The 24,635-nt window shown below is 35.8% G+C and overlaps 1 protein-coding gene across 11 annotated transcripts in view; it reads left to right on the plus strand.

Annotated features, from left to right (window-relative positions):
- The window catches only part of LOC131056709 (uncharacterized), a 93,677-nt gene that overhangs the window by 36,261 nt on the left and 32,781 nt on the right, over nt 1-24,635 (plus strand). For all 11 annotated transcript variants that reach the window (XR_009108783.2, XR_009108784.2, XM_057990960.2 and 8 more), the window contains one exon: nt 3,561-3,640. Coding sequence is in view for 9 of the 11 variants with exons in the window: in XM_057990960.2 (XP_057846943.1) it covers nt 3,561-3,640 (80 nt within the window). In the remaining 2 variants the exon portion in view is untranslated. The remainder of the gene's footprint in view (nt 1-3,560; nt 3,641-24,635) is intronic.

The raw sequence follows: 24,635 nt of genomic DNA on the forward strand, positions 1-24,635 counted from the left end.
TCTCCCCAATCTTTTTTTCTCGTCTTTGTCCATGACTGTTGCAAATTGTAGAAGTGATTTTATAGGATTGAATGAGCTCTTTGCATAATTTTCAAGGAGTTTAGATGGGCATTCAAATCAGTTATTTGAACTCATAGTCCTTGTAACACTCCCATTCATTGAAAATTTAAAAAATATTTGCAAGTACAAACATAAAGCAAAAACAAACACAAAATTCTCACTTAGTGTTTGAAACTTTGAAAATGCTATTTTGCCTTCTTCTCATACATGTTCTATGTCTTTTCCTTCTTCACAATGTGGAAAAGGGCAAGGAGCCTGTTTTTTGTTTTTAGTTGTTTGTGTGGTTATTTAATGTTTAGAGTTGGTGCAAAGGGGTGTGGGGGCCTTTGTGGGCTCACCCATCCCTTTTTTCCCCAATTTTGCGTGTTCTTTTTTTTATGAAATTGCTTTTTATGTTGGCTGGGCCCCATACTTTCCCTTGCCATCCCTTGTGCAAATGCCAAAATTTGATGTTTTGCAAATGTTTCCTAAGTTTTTTTGAGATACTATAACTGATTTAATGAGCCATTCGCAGTTTCAGCCCATTACTCACCCCTGGGAGATTGTGCAACGCTGAATTCCCTCCTCAGATTGGCCAATACACGTCAAACAAGTGCAACAATTTCAGATTGATACAATTCTCTTGGGTCGTCCTCTGTCAACTCCCATACTGCCTGATTCCCTTGCTTGGGGAAACAGTTCTACAGGTGAATATTCAGTATATTCAAGCTATGCTGCCCCTAAGCAAGAATACTTGTCACCCGCTGAAGGACCTCATCAAATTCGTATGGCAGCTTGCTATTGGCCTAAGGCGAGTTTCTTTGTGTGGTTGATGCTAAAGGAAAGAGTCTTAATTGGGGATGGGCTCATTAAACGTGGCTTTTATGGCCCCTTTTTCTGTATTATCTGTTTGGACAATAGGGAAACCATCATACATCTGTTCTTCCATTGCCCATGTGTTCCTTATGGCAGTCTTTATCTAACATGTTAAATCTTCTCTGGGTCACCATCCAATCTTTAGAAAAACTGATTCAAACATGGCAAGGCCATTTGCCTAAGGGTTACAATTTCATTCCTGCAATGAGTCTAACACCCTTTTGCTCTGGAACATTTTGAAGGTGAGAAATTACAGAATTTTCCAGCAAGATAGTAGGGATATCAGTTATATTTAGGAGAGGACCAAAATGACTATAGCTGAATCTATCAAGCATAAGATTTGTCTAGACTCTACCTCATATTCCCACTTTAGAATGGGAGCATTTATGTCAACAACTCTCATTGCAACCCAGGACTTGAACAATGCCTCCTTTCCAACTTAAAATGAAATATAAGCCGGATAGACCTGGAACAACTACTCCCTTTGGCTACGGTAAGGTGAATCTGGATGGTGTTTCAAGGGGCAATCAAGGTTAGGCTAGTATGGGAGGCATTAGTAGGTGCTTAGATAAATTTGTAGCCTTTTTCTTTGTTGAAAGATTGGGACATAACTAATAATCTAACAGAGATTAAAGCTGTTTATAAAGGTATGCAAGAGGCTCTCAAATTTGGGTGGCAAAAACTCCAAATTGAATCTGATTCAAAGGTAATCATCAACTTGCTATCTGATCCTTAGGGATTCCATAGCAAAAATTGGCAAATGACAAGAGAGTTGGAGAAGATTCACAACTTGCAGGATAAATTCTAGGAGGTTTAATTCAGCTATGTTCCTAGAGAACGCAATTGAGTAGCAGATGGCTAACCAATTGGGCTCTCAACAATCACAGTCTCATTTGTTATGGTTAGCCTCCTCATGGGTGGCTGATCAAACTTCAAGAGGATTTGAGAACAATTTCTGATTTTGATTTGTTCCACTGATTTCTAATATGAATCCTTCTCTCTATTTTGCCCAGGCTTGGACTAATAGTTTCCAGGCTTGGCATAATTGAATATGTACACTTTGATTTCTATATAATTTGATGAAGTTCTTTTAAAAGTTTTTTTGAGATACTTCCCCTATAGGAAACATGTCAAAATTTGTAGGGGATGTGTCCCTTGGGGTACAAAGGTTACAATTTATTATTTATACAATATTATAAACAATGTGTAAAAGAAGTTGAAGTTTATATGAAATTGTATTTTTGCATGACTTTTTGCATAAGAGAGCAAATCTTAATATGCCTTTACCCCTATCTTCAGGGTTTTGAGCGAAAATTGTACCATTGACCAAAGCTCCATTGTTAGACTTTGTAGGATTATCTTCTAGACTGTTTGATTTCTTAATTTTAGTCATTAAGGATTTGCCAAAATTAACTCAAATCAAATTGAGGTTTGAGTCTTTGACCAAGGTGTGGAAGGTTATGCAAAATATTACAATATCTAGAAAAAGAGGAGTGAAAGAGTAGGACTATAAAGGTTGTCCAAAAATATGAGGCAAACCATAGGGACAAAAAAGCATGTGTGAAAACGTAGGGAACAGAAGAGTAGGTGCAACAAAGTAGAAGCCAAAAAGGAGGGGAAATTCTCAGGATTTTTTAACTCAGAGAGTTGCTGTTGTTGATATCTTATCCCTCAATCTTTTCCTTTTTGCTGCAGATTAACTGCCCAAATCATCAATCTGATGCCACTTGTAATGATAATTGTGTACTTTGCAAGTAGAGTGACATATTCAATGATTTAGAGCGGAATTTGCATCTCTTACGCAATTTATGCAGGCAGTTTGCTGAAATAGTTAATGTCTGAAACAAGAAACCAGAGCCAATCTGAGTGGGGGATCTCACAAAAGCACTTGGCTAAGAAATGGATCTGACAAGTGATGATCTACAAGGAAATCTAGGCTTTTGTTTATTGATATAATTAGGTAGGGTTAACTTCATATCTCTAATCAAGCTATTTTGCTAGAAATTAGAAAATCTAAACTATTATATCACTAGTCAAAACTTATGCATGTAATTGGTTAGGTCATAATATGACAATCCATAGTAATAATTAGATGACTAGGGGGTCTAACAAGTAACGGTAAATGTGGTTAGTTTGAATGTAGCTTGTTGTTGTTGGATAAGCTCATTCATTACATTCTTAAGCTCCTTGAGTAAGATTGCATTAGATGCTAACCACTTAAGTTTAGTTTCATTTCTTAATGTGAACATTGAACAAGTATGGAAATTAATCTATAAGAGGTGTTCTATAAGATGTGTCATTTTATATTTGGGATTACAAAAATAAATGGTGTAAGATGCTATCACAAATCATAAATGCCTTCTACTTTATTTCTTTGTGTTAAAAGGAAAATAAATATTCCAAAAGTATCCAGGTAAATGAAAAAGATAGGTAATGTTTTTATGAGTAAACTTTCTTGATCTTTTGAGCAATTTTTTGTTGTGTTAGCCTGCATGGTTATAAGTATAACATTGATTTGAAGAAGGTATCTTTTTCTGCACTACATAGATTCCAATTTATGACATGAAAGAGTCCTACCATTTTATCTTGTGTGATTATGGAATTATAATGTACTTACTCTATTGTGTTGTGTATAAATGAAACAGATTTGGCTGAAAAAGTAGAATCAACTTCTTCACCTGAAGAGAAGCTGTCCTTGTTACGAGGGTTCTTCTTTTGGCTTAAGGTATTACTTTTCCCTTAGTCATCTTTACAATAAATACCTTCATTTGGAAATTGCATTTATGGCCGTGGCTTTTTTAATTTATCTTCTTCTCAAGCTTCTGTGAGGAAAGCGCACGCTATAGTTAAAACATGTTGGAAATGAAAAATGCAAATAATTAGAGATGTTCAAGATAAATATTTGTGGAGATCTTATATAGCATGTGCTTTGAATGTATCAACTGAGGAAGTTTCACAAGCAATTTATCCATATGCAGTATGTAGCGTGACTGAAAAAGCATTAGCATCTACAGTGTTTTTCTCAACGGTTGAGAATATTTGAATTTATTCAAGTTTCCATCAACTACTGCATGTATTCTTAAAGGGGTTTAAAATTAATATTTCCTTAAACCCAATATTTCATAACTTTTGCACTAGGAAATAAATATCATGATAGAATAACTTTGAAATTTGAACATATTTTGTGTGTAGTATGTTTAAAATTTCACTTAGACATTTTCATCATCCAGCTTATTTGAAATAATGTTCAACATGATCTCAATACGTCACATGCGCCAAGCTCTTAGATTATGATCAAAATGTTGCTGTAGATGCTATTATGAATGGTGATGATTGGAAGCTGTTGTAATTGGTACTGCTGCTCGAAAATCTGCATGAATTCTTTGAAGGCAATTCCACCATCTACAAAAGTTCTAAATTCTATGCTCACTAAACATGCTGAAGGGTTAAGATTGTTTGCTATTATGAATGGTGATGATTGGAAGCTGAACACAATATTTCTTTATAGAATTTTTCTTGCTATTGTAAATTGGTACCGCTGCTCGAAAATCTGCACGAACTCTTTGAATACAATTCCACCATTTACAAAAGTTCTAAATTCCAAAGTCTGCATGAAATCCTCTTAATGTTGGCTTGCAAGTATTTTTTGATGCTAAAAGGATCGCTGATATTCTTATGTTAGTACCCCTTGTCCTAACTCTTGACATTTGTATTAGGTGTTATAAATAAAAGCTTAGACCTTTAGCTAAATGTATTATGTCTCATATATGGGGAGTGGTAGTCTTTTTAATATAATTAATTTAAATATAGGCCTTAAACAAAAGGAAATTCATCCATCAAATATTTACATTGAGTATTTTTGCAAGGAGGCTGCCCCATTGAAGAGGCTTGTGATATTTTGTTATGTGATCTTTAATTCATCTTCCATGCATATTCTCTATATTTCTTGGTGTTTCAAGACTTAGACTCGGCTTGGACTCAACTTGCTAATTTTTTACTTAGCCTTGATACTAGACTTGGAATTGGACTTGCCACTCAGATTTGACACTCATTTTTTGTATTTGCATTCTTTTGCACTACTTTAGCATTTTTATAGTTTCGTTTGTCACATTTGCATTGAAGGGCATCATTCCCAATCATTGGCAGAAGGAATGAGAAGCTTTTAGGGTTTTCCAGGGACAAGATCACTAGTTACAAAGGGAGCCGATTCTTTGCGGAGTCCAAGTTGTTAGGACTCATCTTGCGTCATAATTCTCTAAGTTTGGGTGAGTCTTGAAACTTTGTTTTTTTGTTATTGGATTAATTTATTATAGAATCATAACATTTGGTATCAAATCTCTTTCGAGGGTTGTGTTTTCTAGTAGCATCAAAAGTTTGGGCCTTTTTGTGATTGCTCGTTAAATGCTCTCACCTCATCCTCTTGGGATTGTAGTGATAGAAAATTGGCTATAGAGGTATTGGTACTAAGCGTCTTGCACAAAATATACCAATATTTTTTATTTTCAGTATTTTCATTTTGGTTTTAGGTTGGAAGATTTGTGCTAGGGTTTTGAAGTATCTTCAAAATACCTATCATTGTTGGCTAAGCTAGACTCCTTATAAAGGGTCTAGTTCAATGAGGGGTGTTTATGACTAGGCCTCGGGCATCATTTTTATTTGGTTTTGAGCTTCCATATATCCTAGCATATATAGGAACAAAAAAAAATACATTTTTGAAACCTATCCCTAGGTACCCTTTGCTCGTTTGTAATTTGTGGTGCATTGGTAAGTTACTCATGCTATACCTCGGAGATAGGATAGTGGGCGATGGGACAATTCAATCCTTGTAGCTAGTCCTAAAATATTAGGCCAACACTATCTATGAATGGGATTAGTATATTTGTGAGTTAGAGACCAAATACACTATAGAAACCTTCTCTCGTATAAGCTCGTCTTTGATAGCCTTATTCTTTTGGAAATGGAGGATATTGCCACCAATTGATTGTTCGCAACTACATTGGCAGATCTACTTTAGCTAGGTAGACTATAATTCTTTAGAAATATAGTGGTAAATGGATTCCTACTTTCAAACAACCATATTTAAAGAAATTGTGTTAAGGTACAACTCTTATACTATTTGCCAATCTAAAATTTCCAAGGCCAGTTTCTTTTAGATTGGAAAGTATTTAACAATTTCACCTCCCATTCAGAAAATTATCCTATAGCCATCCTCTTATTGAGCTTATTGTTTTGATACATTACTTTGGGAATCATTTTGGTCCGCCTTGGTGGTCTTTCGTGTCATACATGGACCTAGCCCATTGCGACCGTCTCGTTGAGCTAATCATTTTTATATAAAACTTTGGTAAACTTTCTAGTAACCCTTGGACCCATATCATGGTAGTAACTTGATCATAGGCTATGGATTAGTTGCAATCACAAGTAGCTTCCATGAAAGTATGATTAAGCAACCTTAGTGCCAAATAGACACAAATGATCAAATGCCTCAACCAAATATGTAGTTGTGACCCATAGGCTGATCAAGGGAACTACTCTAAAATTGGTTTTAACAATAGAATAGCATCATGTGGCCCAAAAAACAACTTTCCTAAATGTGATGGTATAGACCCTACTAGTTGGATCTATTGATTTGAGTAGCAGTAGCATTTGCATTTGCATTTGCACAATATCTGTCAACTTGGAAAAAGAAGCCGTACAATGGTGTACAAGTGATTGTAAAAATCCAATCCTAAGCCAACATGGTAAAAATTTATAGAACTTCTAGCTTGATAGGGTTTTATAGGAGCTTTAACCAAATTGGTACTATTTGTGACTATAAAACAAAATTTGAAAATCTTGCCAATCAAATGAAAGATTTGACAACTAACTTCATTTTTAGAGTTGTTTCATTAGTAGCATAAATGGTGATGTTTGAGCCAAGGTCAAGATGTTCATACTGAAGGAGATTATGGTAGCCATTGGGTTGGCTAAGTTAGTGGAAAATAAGTTTACATCCAAATGTCATTTCTCTAAACCACCTCCATTCAAAAATATTGTGCCAACAATCTAATAATAGTATTTAACCCTAGTTTGACATCAATTGAATGCCTAATTGAGGTGAAGATGTGGGTTTTATTGGGAAAAATGTATTATGTTACAATTGTAATGAAAAATGTGCATGTAGTCATTATTGTGTAGAACAAAAGTTGTATTTGTTTGATGTGGAGTCCCCTCCAAAACCTAAAGAGTGAGAAGATGTTAGGGAAGCCCAAGAAGAAGAGGAAACAAGTGAGGAATCCATGCAAGCATTGGTTGGCATCACATCTCCTTAAATGATGGAGGTCCAGGGGTCCTTTAAAAACATTCCTTACTCATTAGAGATGAATTCTTGTGAAACATTATTCATAAAATATGATTGATGAAGATTGACTCAAAAACTACATAGTTAAATGTTGGAAAAAAAGAGAGCATGATTTGATATTTTGAAAATACCACCTACTTGAAAATAAATAAGCCAAGGAGCTCCAATACTAAGTTATCGAATTGGAATCATGTATGGGTATGTGTATGTCACTATAGTATGTTGGTACGACAATTCTTGGGGCTGAATATATTTTGGATACATCTGTACAAAATTGTAAAAATCATGAATATGTAATAACATTTAAATAATATAATGTAAATAAATAATATTAATAATGCTAAAATGCTAATAAATTAATATTAATGTATTTATGAAATAAGCTGTACAACAAAATAATAGATAATAATCTATGGTGCCTTTAAGTGGGAACGGCAACAATAAAAGTAAATGATTGATATCCTTGTTTTATAGTTTGAAATGTGGTCAGCTACATTCGAATTGAGCACTTAGAGCAGCAAGAAATACTAAAATGCAAAAAAACTTGTTTGTCGGGTTGGTTTGAGCTTGCTATGTCGGCTAGCACTAAGTAGCACGACGTATGTTTACAGCCAGATTTTTGAGCAACAGAGGAGGTGTTTGATCCTGTTAGTAATATTTACTTTGCATTCATGTCTCTGCCTCTGCCTTTCATGCTGTGGCATGTATTACTCAGGAAACTCATGAAATGCTGTTCTTTGGGGTTTTTACATGGTTAATAAGTCAAAATTTTTATGTCAAAATCTATGACTGCCTCTAGAATTGTGACAAAAAATACTAAAATGCAAAAAAACTTGTTTGTCGGTTTGGTTTGAGCTTGCTATGTCGGCTAGCACTAAGTAGCACGACGTATGTTTACAGCCAGATTTTTGAGCAACAGAGGAGGTGTTTGATCCTGTTAGTAATATTTACTTTGCATTCATGTCTCTGCCTCTGCCTTTCATGCTGTGGCATGTATTACTCAGGAAACTCATGAAATGCTGTTCTTTGGGGTTTTTACATGGTTAATAAGTCAAAATTTTTATGTCAAAATCTATGACTGCCTCTAGAATTGTGACAAAAATGCGTTGGAATTGCTATTCCATAGTTGGAATTGCCTGAGTTTATTTGCTGTCAACTCAAAATGTTTTGAATGCAAAAAATTCGAACCCTATTCAAATTTATAGAGGTTTCATTTTGAAATTTGATTTTGGGACATTTCGTACAAAAAGAACAACTCGGTTTCTTGTCAATTTGGTGACTTAACTCAAAATAAGTGGTTCATAAGGCATTAACACTTGCTGAAGGTTTTGCAAATGTTGGTAGCAAGCTTATTGGTTTTGATCTTGGGGGAGAGTCCATGGTTAAGCATGCTTGAGTTGGAGTTATATTGTGATGGGCGACCTTTTAGGAAGTCTTGAGGCTCACTTTTGTGAGCATTAACTAGATGAAATGAGTGCCAAGTGGACCATTCGTGCTTATGAGAGATGGGTTCTTGTGAACCATTGCTCATGAAATATGGGTCTATGAAGATTGACTCAATAACTATGAAGTTGAATCTTGAAAACAAAAATGTGACATAATTTGACTCACAACAAAAACACCACCTACTTGAAAATGAGTGAGCTAAGGAGCTCTAATATGAATGGTTCAGTAGGCACAACATTTGTTGAAGGTTTTGCAAATGGCGTAGCAAGCTAAGTTTGCTTGATCTTGGGGGAAACTGCATGGTCAAGTGAGCTGGATTTGGACTGGTATTGCATGGTGACCTACAAAGTTTTTCTCTTAGTGCTCATCCTGGCCTATTGACTTCTTTGCAAGATCTTTTTGTATAAACTGCAAAATGATTTCAGCAAGGCTTGTGTTTCTTTCGATCATATTAGTGGCTAAACAGTTTCCCTTTGGGAAGTTTTGATTTCACGTGTGTAAGTCCATAGGAACACTTTTTAACCATTTGATCATTTGAAAGATCAACAGTATGTGCATCATGTTAGAGTTGTCAATCTAACAACTTCAAGGAGTTGTGCCATCTGATAAACTTTGCCAAGTTTTCACATAGGTGGGACATCCCTTTTGTGTTACGGATTTTAAAAGCATGAAGGAAATAGAGAAAGAAATCATTTACTTGCCACTGCCATTTGATTGTGCATCCTAGAAATATTGGTAATATGACAACAAGTTCTTGTTGTGCCATTGGCTAGCAGTGGATATAGTTGTGCTATTGGACCTCGTTCTTTATGAAAAAATAGTATATGAACAAATAAACAACACATTTCAGAACTATTTGATCGTTTGCAAGATTGATAGTATCAACGTTGTCTTGGAGTTGCCGGTTTGACAACTTACAAAGTTTGCTCTATTGACTGAAGGAGAACATGTAAGCATTAGGGTAGTCCCCACCGTATGTAGAACACTTGAATTATTGTGTTTGATGTTTGCAGTTGTCAATCTACAATTTTGTTCTATTGTGTTGTTGGTAGAAAGGATGAGGACATAATAGTTGGACTCTTTTTGAACCATCTGATTTTGACAAAGAATCTAGCATCTGACTATTGAAGCAACTTTGAAAGATCAAATATATCAAGGGTAAAGTCATGTCATTGTTCTAGATTTCTTGTCAAAGTAAAGAAAAGTGCCACTTCAAAATGATTGCAGAACATGCTGAATTTTCAAAATGACTTTCTTTCGAATTTGAAATTTTGGTGCAATCATTTTGTCGCTAGATTAAAGAATTGGCTTAGTCTAAGTCTATCCAAGGAATTGTTGCTGCTGGATTCGATCATTAGGAGGTAAGAATCTTCATGCAACCTTAGAAATGAAATGATAATTGATTGTTGTTAACCAAGGAGAGGAATATTACTTATATAAGCAATTACAAAAGATCTTTCCATAATGGAAACGATTGAGAACTAAAGCCAAAATAGAAAGATACTAAATACTAACTCATTTACAGAATAGAAAGTTACTAAAAACTAACTAAATGACTTAAATGACCTTTATAGCTAAATATTACAATATTACTTTAATACCCTGCCTTAATGGTCATTCTACTCATAGTTTTAAAACTCGTGGACTCGCCACGGACTTGCCACGGACTCGCCACGGTCTCGTGAGTCCATGGGAGCCACGAGTCGACTCACTAAGGACTCGCGAGGCAAGTCCATCTGAAAGACTTGCGAGTCTTTTGCAAGGACTTGCGCGAGTCTTTTGCAAGGACTTGCGCAAGTCTTTTGCACGGACTTGCGAGTCTTTCAGATGGACTCGCGCGACCCAGAAAAAAAGTCATGCAAGCTTTAAAATTGATTTAAAAAAAAAACAATTTGCCTTCATTTGGCATAACCGAGGGAGTGAAAAATAAAAGAAAAATAACACCCGACGCCTTTATAAAATAATAAAAGTATTTTTGGCCTCGCGGAGCGCGCAAGGGGCGCTGCCCCCAAACCTCTGTCGAAAAATATAGGGGGAAATTGCGCCGATGGAAGTAGGGAAAATTTAACCTCTGAGTCTGTTAGGCTCCATATAAAAGCATAATTAGCATTGAAGAAATCTTGGTATTATACATTTTAGAGTTGAAAGTTTGAAACTAAGTATGTGACATGTGTAATGTTTCAATTATGGCTCTTATGTTCTCTAAATGCATTAATTTCTTTATGTTTTTTTGTAAAACTTGTTGAGACATGGACCAGCTAGGACTCGAAACTAGGACCTTCCATACGCTGCTGGAGTGCTCTACCACTGAGCTACTGTGCCCTCTTGGACCAGTCCATCGTCGGTCCGGGTGTGGCTTATTTCCAACACCAACACCCCCCCTTAAGCCACACTTCTCATGTGCTTGGGGCTCCTAGCCTGGACCTGGCTCTGATACCATGTTGAGACATGGACTAGCTAGGACTCGAACCTAGGACCTTCCATACGCTGCTGGAGTGTTCTACCACTGAGCTACTGGCCCCTCTTAAACCAGTCCATCATCGGTTCGGGTGTGGCTTATTTCCAACACCAACAAAACTACGGTTTTTTTTTTGCCGAGTCCTTGCCGAGTCTTTCACGAGTCCGAGTCCAAGTCTGAGTCCAAATTTTTGGTTTGCCGAGTCTGTGGCGAGTCCGAGTTTTTCAACTATGAATTTCTACTAACTACCATACAGAAGATTTGTCATGATCTGTTGGTATTTTGGCCATGAATGCATAGAACGCTGACCCCTTCTCTGAATGCTCTACGACATGAGCTTGCTGTTGAGACCCTCTGTGGTTGGATTTTTGATCAGCCAACTGTGTTTGGCAGAACTTCTTCATATGACCAAGTTTACCACAATAATGACATGTGATAGATGTTCAACCATCCCTCTCGCTATCCAGAGGCACGAAAACTAGGGCAAAAACCCTCCATTGCTTTGGAGAAAAACAACACCCCCGATTTTGTAAAAAAGTCGTGCAAAAACTCAATACTTTTGTAGAAATGCCGTTTGCCCTAGAAATCCTAGGAACAACCCCAAAACAGTACAAAAAATTGAACCCATGATTTTGAAGAAAAAATCGTGCAAAAAACTCTTGCTCTGGCAAACTAGGTCTGATTTAAAAATTAAAAAATTTGCAAAAAGGAACAGCAAGAAACCATCAAAATATTTTGTCAACGACGAAAAGCCATGATTTTGTCTAGACATCGTCAAAAAGTTGCTGCAAAACAGCACCACAATTTTGTGGAAAAATTGTCAAACCCGTGATCTCTAGTAGAAAAATCCATGAATTCTATTCTATAAAAAAATCCGCCAAAAAAAACCTACAATTTTTGTTTTAAAAATATTGATAAAAAAACTTCTAGAAATTTCCTTGAAATTTCTAGGTAAATGGACCATGAATATTTTTTATCAAAAAATTCGCCAAAAAAAGAACCTATGCTCTAATACCATGAAATGATAATTGATTGTTGTTAGCAAAGGAGAGGAATACTCCTTATATGAGCAATTACATAAGAACATTCCATAATGGAAATGATTGAGAACTAAAGACAAAATAGAAAGATACTAAGTACTAACTAACTTATAGAATAGAAAGTAACTAAAAACTAACTAAACACAAAATAGAAAGATACTAAGTACTAACTAACTTATAGAATAGAAAGTAACTAAAAACTAACTAAACGACTTAAATGACCATTATAGCTAAATATTGCAATACTATTTTAATAATAGAGGGTTGACAGTATGAGAACAACAGCCATAAAAGTAACTAAGATACTTAGTCAGAAGAAAGCTACCCAAAAATTTAAGTTGCATTTGACTACTTTGGAGTTGGTTGTGGAAGGAATGACGATACACATTGTCTTCCTCATATAGTAGGGCTTTTGTCCCCTTTTGGAAACGATGATGGGGTACTAAATGAAGGATTGCTTGCACAAAAACAAGTGGATCAAATATCTTTAGGTGGTTGGACACAAACATTGAGCATTGCAAAAATTGAGATAGTTCTTTGATCTTTGGCATAGTCAAAAATTGTGGTGCAACGCATGGATGAAGACATGAAAATACCTAATATAGGGACAACATCTAATTATAGAAGGGCCTTTGAGGCCTTAAAAAGAAAGGGAATTCCAATAAAATTGAAGTGGGTTTTACTCTAATCTACCCATGAAAAACTATAATTTTTTGTGTGTTTAGTATACTACAACTTTTAATTTCTTTGTCCTTTTGTCCTTATGCCCAATTTATAGCATCTAGATTCTTCTCTGCACACAAGAACCCTATAAGAGGTAAGCCAAAATTGAAGAGCTTTGCTCCTTGTGCTCGTCTTGGCCTATCAACTTCTCGATGAGATCTTTTTTTATAAATTGCAGAATGATTTTAGCTGGGCTTGTGTTTCTTTTGATCATGATGGTGGCTAAATAGTGCCCCTTTGATAGGAAAGTTGTCTCAAGCTCGCTCCTAATGTTAAGATTTCAAATAGTGTGATTTTGAAGACTTAAGAAATATAAAAAATCAATTTCTGGGTTATAGAGTTGGTTTTTGGCCGATATAAAATATTATGGGTTGTTTGCCATCAGTTCCCATATGCTTGTGATATGGGGCTCTTCAAAATTTACAATTTAAAATTGAATGGGGCCAGTTGGCCTCTTAGATCAAAAGTTATGGCCTTTAGAAGTTGGGCTTTTTGCATTGAAATTGTAAAACAAATAAGACACAAAAAAGAGTTGTAAGGAGTTATGGTCTTTGACCAACTTATGATGCACGTTATGATTCTCATAAGGCATCTTTGAATGGAGTTGATTAAGCCAAAATGAAATATTCAACTTGGTGAGTGATAATGATGATCTTATGGAATTATGAAGGAATATGGACTTATTTTGGCATCTTGGCATAGGATCTTATGGCATGATGAAGGAAGATGTATTGTTAGCTTTGCAGTCTCATCTTGGCATTTGGGTGTTGGATTTCTAACTAAGGATTTGTGTGTCACATTTTAGGTGGTTCTAGCTCATGGTTTCCTTATTACTATTTGAATGCTTTCATGTACTATTTTCCTATTTATAGGGTGCTTTAGATGGAACCATTGATAGTAAGTTTGTAGGTACTGTTATGTTGTTGGTATTATTGTAGATCTCTAGTTGGTGGTTTTCCTATAAAGGCTTTCTTTGCAAGTGCATTGGAAGTGTGTTTAGTTTACTGAATATTACATTGGGTTGCTTTAGAGTTTGGAGGTTTTCCCTCGAAAGGGTTTTCCCTAGGATGTTTGGTTCGCTGCCCTGGGCCCCTAGTTCTGGTCCAGTTCGTTTTGGGTTCAGGTCCTGGTCCGGTTTGTCTTTGGGTTCAGCCAAGGTTCATACCCAGGCAAGCTGGTTTGTCCAGGGCGAACCCGGGGCAAATCCAGGGCAAACCTGGACACTTGGTTGCCCAAATTCACATTTTTTTTTGCAAAATTTTATAAAATATATAGCAATGAGTTCAGACTTGCAGATTTGTGTGATTGTTTTGCAAGTTATCATGCAGGTTTAAGACTTAAAATCTAGGTTGCCGGTTCGGGTTCAGGTTCAGGTTCCGGTTCGGGTTTGAAGAACCCGGTACGCCGGTATGGCAAAATTTTGAAAAGGGGTTTGGGTTCGTTAGTACAAAAACATGTAATTTTTTTATATATATATATATATATATATTTTTTGATATTTGTGAAGCCTATAAGCATGAATTAAAATATGCATGTCACATCGCATCATATAAACAACAAAACAAACATAAACTTGTAATCATAGCATCATGATCATACCATAATTGATAATAGCATAATATACATCAAGTTTAATATCAAAATGACAAAATATTCAAGTATCATTGTTTCAACTTTCAACAATATAAACTTAAAGTTTAATCATCAAATGGATCATCTAATTCATCCTCCTCCTCCTCCTCCTCCTCCTCATTGACATTGACATTACATGAGCCAATGCCACTTGCACTTGCACTATAAGTTGGCTCAATTTCCGAGTCATCAAGTGTCAATGCAAGAAGCTGAGAAGCAGGAGCATCCAAATCAGTATGCTTTGGCTCTATATCCCACATCTTTGTTTCCCCTTGTGTGTAGTCATGTTGTTTGTGTGAAAGAAGACGTAGGTTGGAATGCACATATACTAAATTCTCCGCTCTTTTTGATAGCAACCTATTGCGCTTTACTGAGTGGATGAAAGAGTATGTGCTCCAATTTCTTTCTGAAGCAGATGAGCTAGCAACCTATGAAGACAAAGTAAACAATTAAAGTTATACATTAATAAAAATAAAATTACTAGCAACCTATGAAGACAAAGTAAACTATAAATAAACTAAAACTTGTAAATTTAAAATTTTAATTAATTAAACTTACTTGTGATAAAACTTTTATAGCGAGGGGTTGTAGGTGTTGGAAGCATGTGCCATGGAAGTACCACCAACTATGAGCATCTTTCTTGGATCTATGACGAAGTGCATCAACACTTAGACCATTCCCATTTGCGAATTCTATGAACTCATTTGTAACAACATCTCGCAAATCATCATTGGGATATAGTCTAAGAAATGCTGCCTTGTACCCATCAGATACTTCTAGATCTCTCCATGATGGAATCCTTCCTGGTTTATCAAGAAACTGATTGCTATAGTATTTAGGTGTCAAGGCATAGGCAAGAAGGTGCAAAGGAGTGGTCATCTTATTCCACCTCTCTACAATAATTACTTCCAGTTCTTTGAAGAATTTCTCCTGAGGATCATTCTCTTTTTCATTTATAGTGACCTTTATTTTTTCAAGCATTGAATCAATGCCATCATAAATCTCACCTATGCAAGGCCTATCCATGTCTGTATAGCGAATCATGCTCATGATGGGCTCAGTGATACTTAGGAGATATGTAACAAGATCCCACCATTTCTCATTCAATATTCTATCCCTAATTTTTTCTGCCCTCTCAGTGCTACTTTGCCTCCATACAATCCAATTGGTGCTGATCACCATATTGCATAGTGCCACTCTAACTTTCACAAGTCGTCTTAAGACGATTGTGTTTGATGCAAAACGGGTCTCAGCAACTTATAACACAAATTAATGCCAAATGATTAAAAAATAAAGCCAAACTTTAAAGAAGAAACATAATATAGCTTACACAATGATATTATTAACATTGAAAATTCAAAAAAATCAGAAAATGTAAAATTAAATTACTATTTCACTTAACTTCAATAGCTCCAAATTCGAATAGGTTCTAAAAATCCCTTGAGACATGTGGTGGTTTGTGATGAACATCTGGATGTCCTCAGCCTCTGCATACACATCTTTGATCCATTTTATTTTTTGCCCAATCCTTTGTAGCATAAGATTGAGTGAATGTACCGCACAAGGTGTCCAAAAGATGTGATCATAGCGTTGCTCAACCAACAAAACAGCAGCTCTACAATTTTTTGCATTGTCCGTTATGACTTGGACAACATTGCGGGGTCCCACAGACTCAATGGCAGAGATGAGAATTTCTGCAATAAATTGGCCATCCTTTATTTGGCCCTCACAATCCACAGCTCTCAAAAACATTGCCCCTTTAGGGGACACCGCTATGACATTGATCAAGGGACGGTTTTTAGCATCTTTCCACCCATTTGAAACAATTGTTACACCTATCTCAACCCATGATTCCCTTATGGGTTTCAATGCATCTTCAACCCTCTTCACCTCTTTCTCCAATAATGTTCCACGTACCTTCTCATAACCGGGGCCCTTATACCCTCTTGGTGCCTCATTAACACTTTTTATCATTTGCTTCCAATATGGGGAGCGAACAACATTGGATGACAACCCATTTGCATACATGCACCTTACTATATCTTGATCAGCATTGTCTCTACTCTCATTTTGGAATGCGGTTTCTAAAGGCCCCTTTGTTCTTTTACGTGTCAAGGGTGGTTCACTTTGAAGTTCATTTGTGGCAAAGAAGGGGTGGTCTTCTACTACAATACTGGGATTAGAAGGGCCTTGCATTCCCTTTGTTTTCTTTGATGCGGTTTGGTTCAATCTACGAGCTTCTCTCTCTTCTGCCGCCTCATGCTCCCTAATATATTTCATCACTATCTCATTTGGTATAGGTTTACCATTTTTTCTAGGGCATTTTTTGATGCCTCTTCCTTTTATTCCACACAAATGGCCTACCACCCGATAATATGAACTATTACGTTCAATATCACATCCATGGCATTTCCAACGGAATCCCCCACCTCCCGGAAGTTGTTTTATAATGTCCACATATTTCCATAAGGGAGAATTTGGATCATTTCTTTGTTTTGCAATTATTTGTTCATTGCCAATGGAGGAAGATGTAGATGCCATTCTAGTTCCTATGACAAGAAATAAAATAAACATATTCAAAAACAAAAACTAAATAATGAAAAAAAATTCAAGTTTCATGTTTGACAATTTGTGAAACAAAAATAGTTGGAAAAAAATGTTTAAAAACCTACCTCTTGCAGCCAATGGAAGCTTGAAAATGTATGGAAATGATGCTGCAACACTTGTTGAAGCTTCTAAAATCAGTCTTCAACTCCTCCTCTTTGATCTTGGAAGCCAAATTTTGTTCACCCTTTCTTCAACCTGCTCTCATAAAAATTTTGTTTGCAACACAAATGAGGTGAAATGAGTCAATAAAATGTTTTAGAAGTGGTTTTTAGGTTATAACTTTCACTTTTTACAAGGCGGAATTGAAAAAAAAAAAAAATTTGCTTTGTTTTTTGACTTTATGGGCCGCCCAACCGCCCGGGTTCGACTGGGTTTGACCAGGGTCGAACCCACTCTGGGTTTTTCGAACCCTGGTCGAACCTAGGTCGAACCGGACCCGTACCACGGACCCGGTCGAACCCGGACCCGTACCAGGGCGTCCTAGGGGCGAACCCAGTAACCTAGCTTAAAATTATTAAGAACAACAATAGACAATTGATAGATTTTTCAAATTATTTTTATGTTTGAAGCAAGATAAAACAGAGCAGCAAACAATTGAGCTCTGACCTCTTACTTGTTAACCTTATACAATGTATGAGAGCAATGCTCAATCACAACAGCAAAATACCCATGCATTAGCTCATTCTGATTTGCAATCCTTGGCTTATGAAAAGCAACAAAAATATTCGGTTTCCTGAGCTCACTTTCTTGACTGCTTATTCTTCTTCTTCTTCATCATTTTCAATGGCATTAGTTGTTTCCGTGAAAGACTTTTGCTGTTACTCTTGACTGCTATTGCATTTATTCTTGACTACTATTGCAAGAAGAAGAAGAATCCATTAGATGATTAAACTTAGTATAAAGTTCCAATTGTTGCAAGTTGAATTTTGAAACAATGATACGTGAACTTCATATTATCATTTTAATATTTTGATGTTGAATTTGAAGTATATGATGCTATGATGGTATGAACTATGAACTATGATCATGATGCTATGATTACAAGTTTATGGTGTTTTTGTTGTTTATATGATATTATGTTGCATTCTAATCTCTAATCTTAATTCATGCTTATAGGCTGCATATATATATATATATATATATTACATGTTTTTGTACTACTACTAACAATCCCAAACCCCATTTCAAAATTCTGCCGTACTGGTGAACCGGTTCTTCGAACCCAAACCTGAACAGACAACCTAGGGTTTTCCCTATGTACACGTGTTGTATGATTTTGTTTATGTTTTATATTTGTTTCTCCTTTCCATAATTGTAATGATCTAAAATTTGCATAATACTCTCCTCTAATATTAGTTTGGGAAGTGTTTTGAGGTACCTTGCTTCCTTTCACCCTTCAAGGAGTTTCGATTTTGGTTGCATAAGCTCTATGGAGTTGATTTTAAAAGCAGAAAAATAAAGCTAGTGAGATCACTTTGGAATTGTTTGATCACTTAAAAGATCAATGGTATGTGCATTGTTTTGGAATTGTTTGTCTAAGAACTTCAAAAGGGTGTGCTATTGGCTCAAGGGTAACATGTAAGCATTTCGGTAGCCCTCACCGTAGTTATGTAGATCATTTGTTTGGGCTTCTAGCAATAGACACCAAGGCTTTCATCGTGTGTCTTGGGATTTTTGTTGCATCCCTCATGATGCCGGAGGCCTTGAATTGGTTTCCATTTGTTGCTAAGGCATTTCCTTTTGTGCTGAATGGATCATTAGGGTGCTCAACGACAATGAGGCGTGAAAATTCCTATTTGTCATTGTGTTGGCAGTGGCACTCCTCAAAGCCGTCTCGACTGGAAAGTCCTAGATTTAGGCACTCTTCTCACCATGAGGGAATCGATTCTCATTCAAAGAACTTTTGTTATTAAAAGTACTTGGAAAGCTTGGGAAGCTATCTAGCCTTGGGTTTATTGGGTTGGAGATGATTTTCATAATGGCTTACCCATTAACCAGTACTCCATTTGGTGGACCCCATTTCTTAGTTCTCAAGGGATGCTGTTGGCTCTTTTACCTTGGACTCGTGCCTTGAAATTTTTCAAAAGAGGAGCAAGAATTAGACCAGATTTCATTCATCCAACCACCAACTCAGTTAGGAAGCATTAATTTATTTATTGAATTATATTGCCAATCCATCAATTCTTAGAATTTGTAATTATTCAATTATTTTTCTTACAAGCAATCATATATGGGATTAGTTGTAATCTCCCCTACTTGGTTTAGGCCTTCTGTAGTTCAAACTTATATCACTTGTGATGGTTATCTCCCTTTCTCCCTTGAATGGTCAGTCACGTTGCACATATGTCCCTTTAATTGGTTGGAAGGGGATGTCTCTGATTTGGAATTGATTCGACTTGTGCACCTCATATTGTGCTTACAGAATTGGCTCCCGAAAGGTAGTCTGATCTGGATTATAAACTAAGGTATCCACTCCTCCCCCTTGGATGATTGATGAGCATGACTACTTATATCTGCATGTTTGGAATGAGGAGTTGCGTTGGTAAAGGTATGTCTCATGTCTCTTGGGTAATTGGCCCCTTTACCAACAATAATCGCTGTCTAATCAAGCTTAATTAATGTTCCTAATAATCATCCCTTCAGATATCAATTCACATATTCTTTATTCATTCATTTCCTCTATTGAATAAAGATCGCTGTCTAGTCAAACTGACATCTTATCGATGGCTATCATGATATTGATTAGTTTATCATACAGTTTGCTTTTCACTTGTGTAATTGCTCTTTCTACCTTTCTGTATTTAACATTAACCAAGTTTATGAAACATTGTTTGATAATCTCTGGATTCTATAATCTTCCATGTGATAGTGTTCATTATGGGGGACATATATTCATGAACATCTTTTAGCTGGGATCATATATGAAAGGAGTTTCGGTATTTAGCATAGCGTGATAATTCACCGTCAGTGAGGAATCATTTATTGTAGTCTTCCCAAAGTCAGGAATACCAAAAGATGACGGAGGAAATTCTCTCAGACATAAAACTTCACCGAACCATAATTTATTTATTTATTAAATATTAATCAAATAATACGATTTAATGGATAAATAAATTTGAAGAATATTATTAGTAATAAATATTAACAAATATTAATTAAATAATAATATGTATTAAATTTTAAATAATCATTCACTGTTAATTATTATATTAATTAATTAATAATAATTGCTTCATTTAGGATATATATATATAGCGATCAAGGAGGGGACATGACAGTCCGCCCTTCCCGAAATTGCTTGTCCTCAAGCAATTGACAATTTTCTCAAACTGAGTCATCCCAATAAAACCACAAGGTATACATATGTATATATAAAGACATGAAGCATACATGAAGTATACACACAATACATGTATTAATCATACATGGAAATACACATGAACCATACACTCAAGGCATGAATCATTCATAAGGTACGTAGACAAGTGGATTCATGTTAAACACGAAGTAGGTATAAAGCAAGCAATACACATTGAATACTTAAAGCATGAAGTAATCACGCGAATATATATCAAGCAGGTAGCACGGAAGTCCGGAAGTATATACATGAAGTAATATACGTAAGGCATGGAGCATAGATGTATGGCACAAAGCATATACATGTAGTACATAAGCATGGTTTTACTTAAGTTATGAAGCATACATGTGAGTACATAACACATAAAATATTTAAGTATGTGCATGAACTCACTAATATCAAGAGACATACATGCATAGTGAATTATGCACTTGAATACATGTAAAGTATGAGGTACACACTTGAATGTACAGAGAACATTAATCATAAACATTAATACCTGTAAGACATGAATACATAGAATACATGTAAGGCACGAACCATATACACATGGTGCAGAATCCATGAAGTACACACATGAAGTATGAAGTAGTACACATGTAAACGTTAAGTAATATACACTAAAGCATGAAGTAAGCACATAAGACATGTGAGGCCTGAAGCAATACACAAATATACCTAAGGTACAAAGCATATATAAGAAAGGCACTCATGGAGTGGATATATAAAGACACAAGGCATACATGCCGAAAAACATATCAGACATAAAGCAATCACGTGAATACACAAGGAATACATGAAGCATACATTAGGAAGGTGCAGGATGTAATCATGCCAAAAACATGACAGCATTAAGCAATCTCATAAGCATTCATACAAACATACATATATAATGGAGCAATCATGTTGAAGACACATCAGGCATATAGTAAACACATAAATATCTGCAGGCCATGAGTATATATTAGAAAGAAATATGCATAAGGCACATGAATACACTTAAAGCATGAAGTATACACTTAAGGCAATAAGAACACATGTAAAACATAAAGTATACACATAGGACATAGAGAATAAGCATGAATATACTTAAGGCAAGAAGCGTTCACATGAAAACACATGAAGTATAAATTATACATATAAGGCACATAAAAATGAGCAGGGCATTAGGCATATAGGTAGGCATCCATACACATGTAGAACATGAAACATATACAAGGCATGAAAATAGATACGGCCCAGGTCATACATATGAAAACACATGACATAATCATACATAAACACATAGGGTGTTAAGCACCTAAATGAATACACTTAGAGCATTTAGGACATGAAGCATACATACAAATATATGAGCATTCATTCAGGGCATACAAATATTTTTAAAGCATATGGATGCTCATTGAATAGCTACAAGTCGTGAATCATAAATGCACATAAGGCATGAAGTACATATGTCAAGCATAAGGCAATGAATACACATCAAACACGTCCCCTAATAAAATGTCCTAGTTATGATGTTTCAGATCTCAGTGTAGGGATTAAGAGAAAGTACCTCAACTTCTGTTGTAGTCAAACCTGCAAAATAGAAAAATACTACAATTTTCACTAGGGAATGATTATATAAGCAACTATAACATAAAGAGAGACTAATGTGGCAATATCAGAAACAGAAACATAAATTGTGATAGTGGCGAAAATAATCATGCAGGGTGTCTTGTTCAACAGTTCCCCCTACTCAATATTATCATATAGGGTGCCCTTGTACAGCAGTTCTCCCTGTCATATAGGGTGCCCTTTACAGCAGTTCCCCGTCATGTAGGGTGCCCTTGTACAGAAGTTCCCCCTATCATACAGGGTGCCCTTGTACAGCAGTTCCCCCTATCGTATAGGGTGCCCGTGTACAAATTAATATTAATATTACTCTCAATATTCATATCTTAACCAATATTCTGATCATTCATTAGTTAGTTGCCAGTATACAGTTTTATCCATTACTATCAAATTCCAAATTATTTGAATATGTGTCATTACCCAGTTTACTGTAAATTTTCCCGTTTATTATTATTTACCAGTTAGGAAGTTTGCTGTTCGTTAGTATATATATATATATTTATGTCCAACAGTATTGTTTGAATAACTATATTTAATTTGCCTTCCAACTTATATTATATCAATTGTCATTCATTTGGTTAAACTCAGAAAATCCTATGTATTCATACCTGTCACTGCTTGCTTCTCCTTTAATCCCAGCTGGCAGCTTTTTTCCCCAGGTGAGCAGGAACATGCTGTGATACCACTTGTAATGTCCCCTACTTGGTTTAGGCCTTCTGTAGTTCAAACTTATATCACCTGTAATGGTTATCTCCCTTTCCCCCTTGAATGGTCAGTCATGTTGCACATATGTCCCTTTAATTGGTTGGAAGGGGATGTCTCTGATTTGGAATTGATTCAACTTGTGCACCTCATATTGTGCTTACAACATTGGCTTCCTAAAGGTAGTCTGATCTGGATTATAAACTAAGGTATCCACTCCTCCCCCTTGGATGATTGATGAGCATGACTACTTATATCTGCATGTTTGGAATGAGGAGTTGCGTTGCTAAAGGCATGTCTCATGTCTCTTGGGTAATTGGCCCCTTCACCAACAATAATCGCTCTCTAATCAAGCTTAATTAATGTTCCTAATAATCATCCTTTCAGATATCAATTCCCATATTCTTTATTCATTCGTTTCCTCTATTGAATAAAGATCGCTGTCTAGTCAAACTGATATCTTATCGATGGCTATCACTTTTCTTATTGGAATTGTGCCTTTTCAAAGTATAAACAATCGGTTTGTTCTTCATGATATTGATTAGTTTATCATACAGTTTTCTTTTCACTTGTATAATTGCTCTTTCTACCTTTCTGTACTTAACATTAACCAAGTTTATGAAATGTTGTTTGATAATCTCTAGATTCGATAATCTTCCATGTGATAGTGTTCATTTTGGGGGACATATATTCATCAACATCTCTTAGTTGGGATCAAATACGAATGGAGTTTCGGTATTTAGCATAGCTTGATAATTCACCGTCAGTGAGGAATCATTTATTGTAGTCTTCCCAAAGTCGGGAATACCAAAAGGTGACAAAGGAAATTCTCATAGACATAAAACTTCACCGAACCATAATTTATTTATTTATTAAATATTAATCAAATAATACTATTTAATGGATAAGTAAATTTTAAGAATATTATTTGTAATAAATATTAACAAATATTAATTAAATAATAATATTTAATAAATTTCAAATAATCATTCATTGTTAATTATTATATTAATTAATAATAATATTTCCTTCATTTAGGATATATATATAGCGATCAAGGAGGGGACATGACATTAGTAAAGAAATGTAGTAGGGAGATGCAGTAGTACTGGTTCCCTCAATTAAGTAGACCACCCCAAGTTGGTTTGCTTGTAGGCCAAGGGGTTGAATTGTCTCGGATGGATGTTTTGCACCCTTAGGCTTAGTTATGGAGAACAGTCTCTTAGCACCCTATCGTGCTTTCCCATCAAATCCCTATTATGGTTGGCTATAGGAGAAAGCTATAATAAGGGTCCAAGTGCATAAGAATTGTTGTGACCATTTCACACATCATTGCATCATAAATGGGGACCCCCTCTTTTGCTTGTAGTCTTAGGTCTTAGGTGGTTTGGTAGCAGTCCGATCCTTTAGTTTGAATGGAGTTGAGTCAGTTATCTCTTAAGGTCTTAGCAATGAGCAATTTGTGATGATCATTTTGTTTGATCATCATCATCATGTGCCTTCAAAATCAAAGATGGAATATAGAGTCTAAGTATGGAGAGCTGTTAAAGAAAGTGAAATGCTTGAGGAGAGGGTAGTTAGGGCATAAAACGATGATGAATAAACCTTGTCAATTAAGGGAAAGCCCTTGAGATGAATGAAGTAAGTCAATGAAACAACAAGATGGAAGAAATCAAGTCACTTCTAGTGACCCTTCAAATCCCCGACCAGCTTCATTGTCACTTCCAGTGACACCCAAAATCTCTGACCAGCCTGTCAAAAGTTCGACCAGCCTCTTCAAGTCACTTCCAGTTGCTTGAC

The sequence above is a fragment of the Cryptomeria japonica genome, chromosome 7, assembly GCF_030272615.1.
Source record: "Cryptomeria japonica chromosome 7, Sugi_1.0, whole genome shotgun sequence".
NCBI classification, from domain to species: Eukaryota; Viridiplantae; Streptophyta; class Pinopsida; order Cupressales; family Cupressaceae; genus Cryptomeria; species Cryptomeria japonica.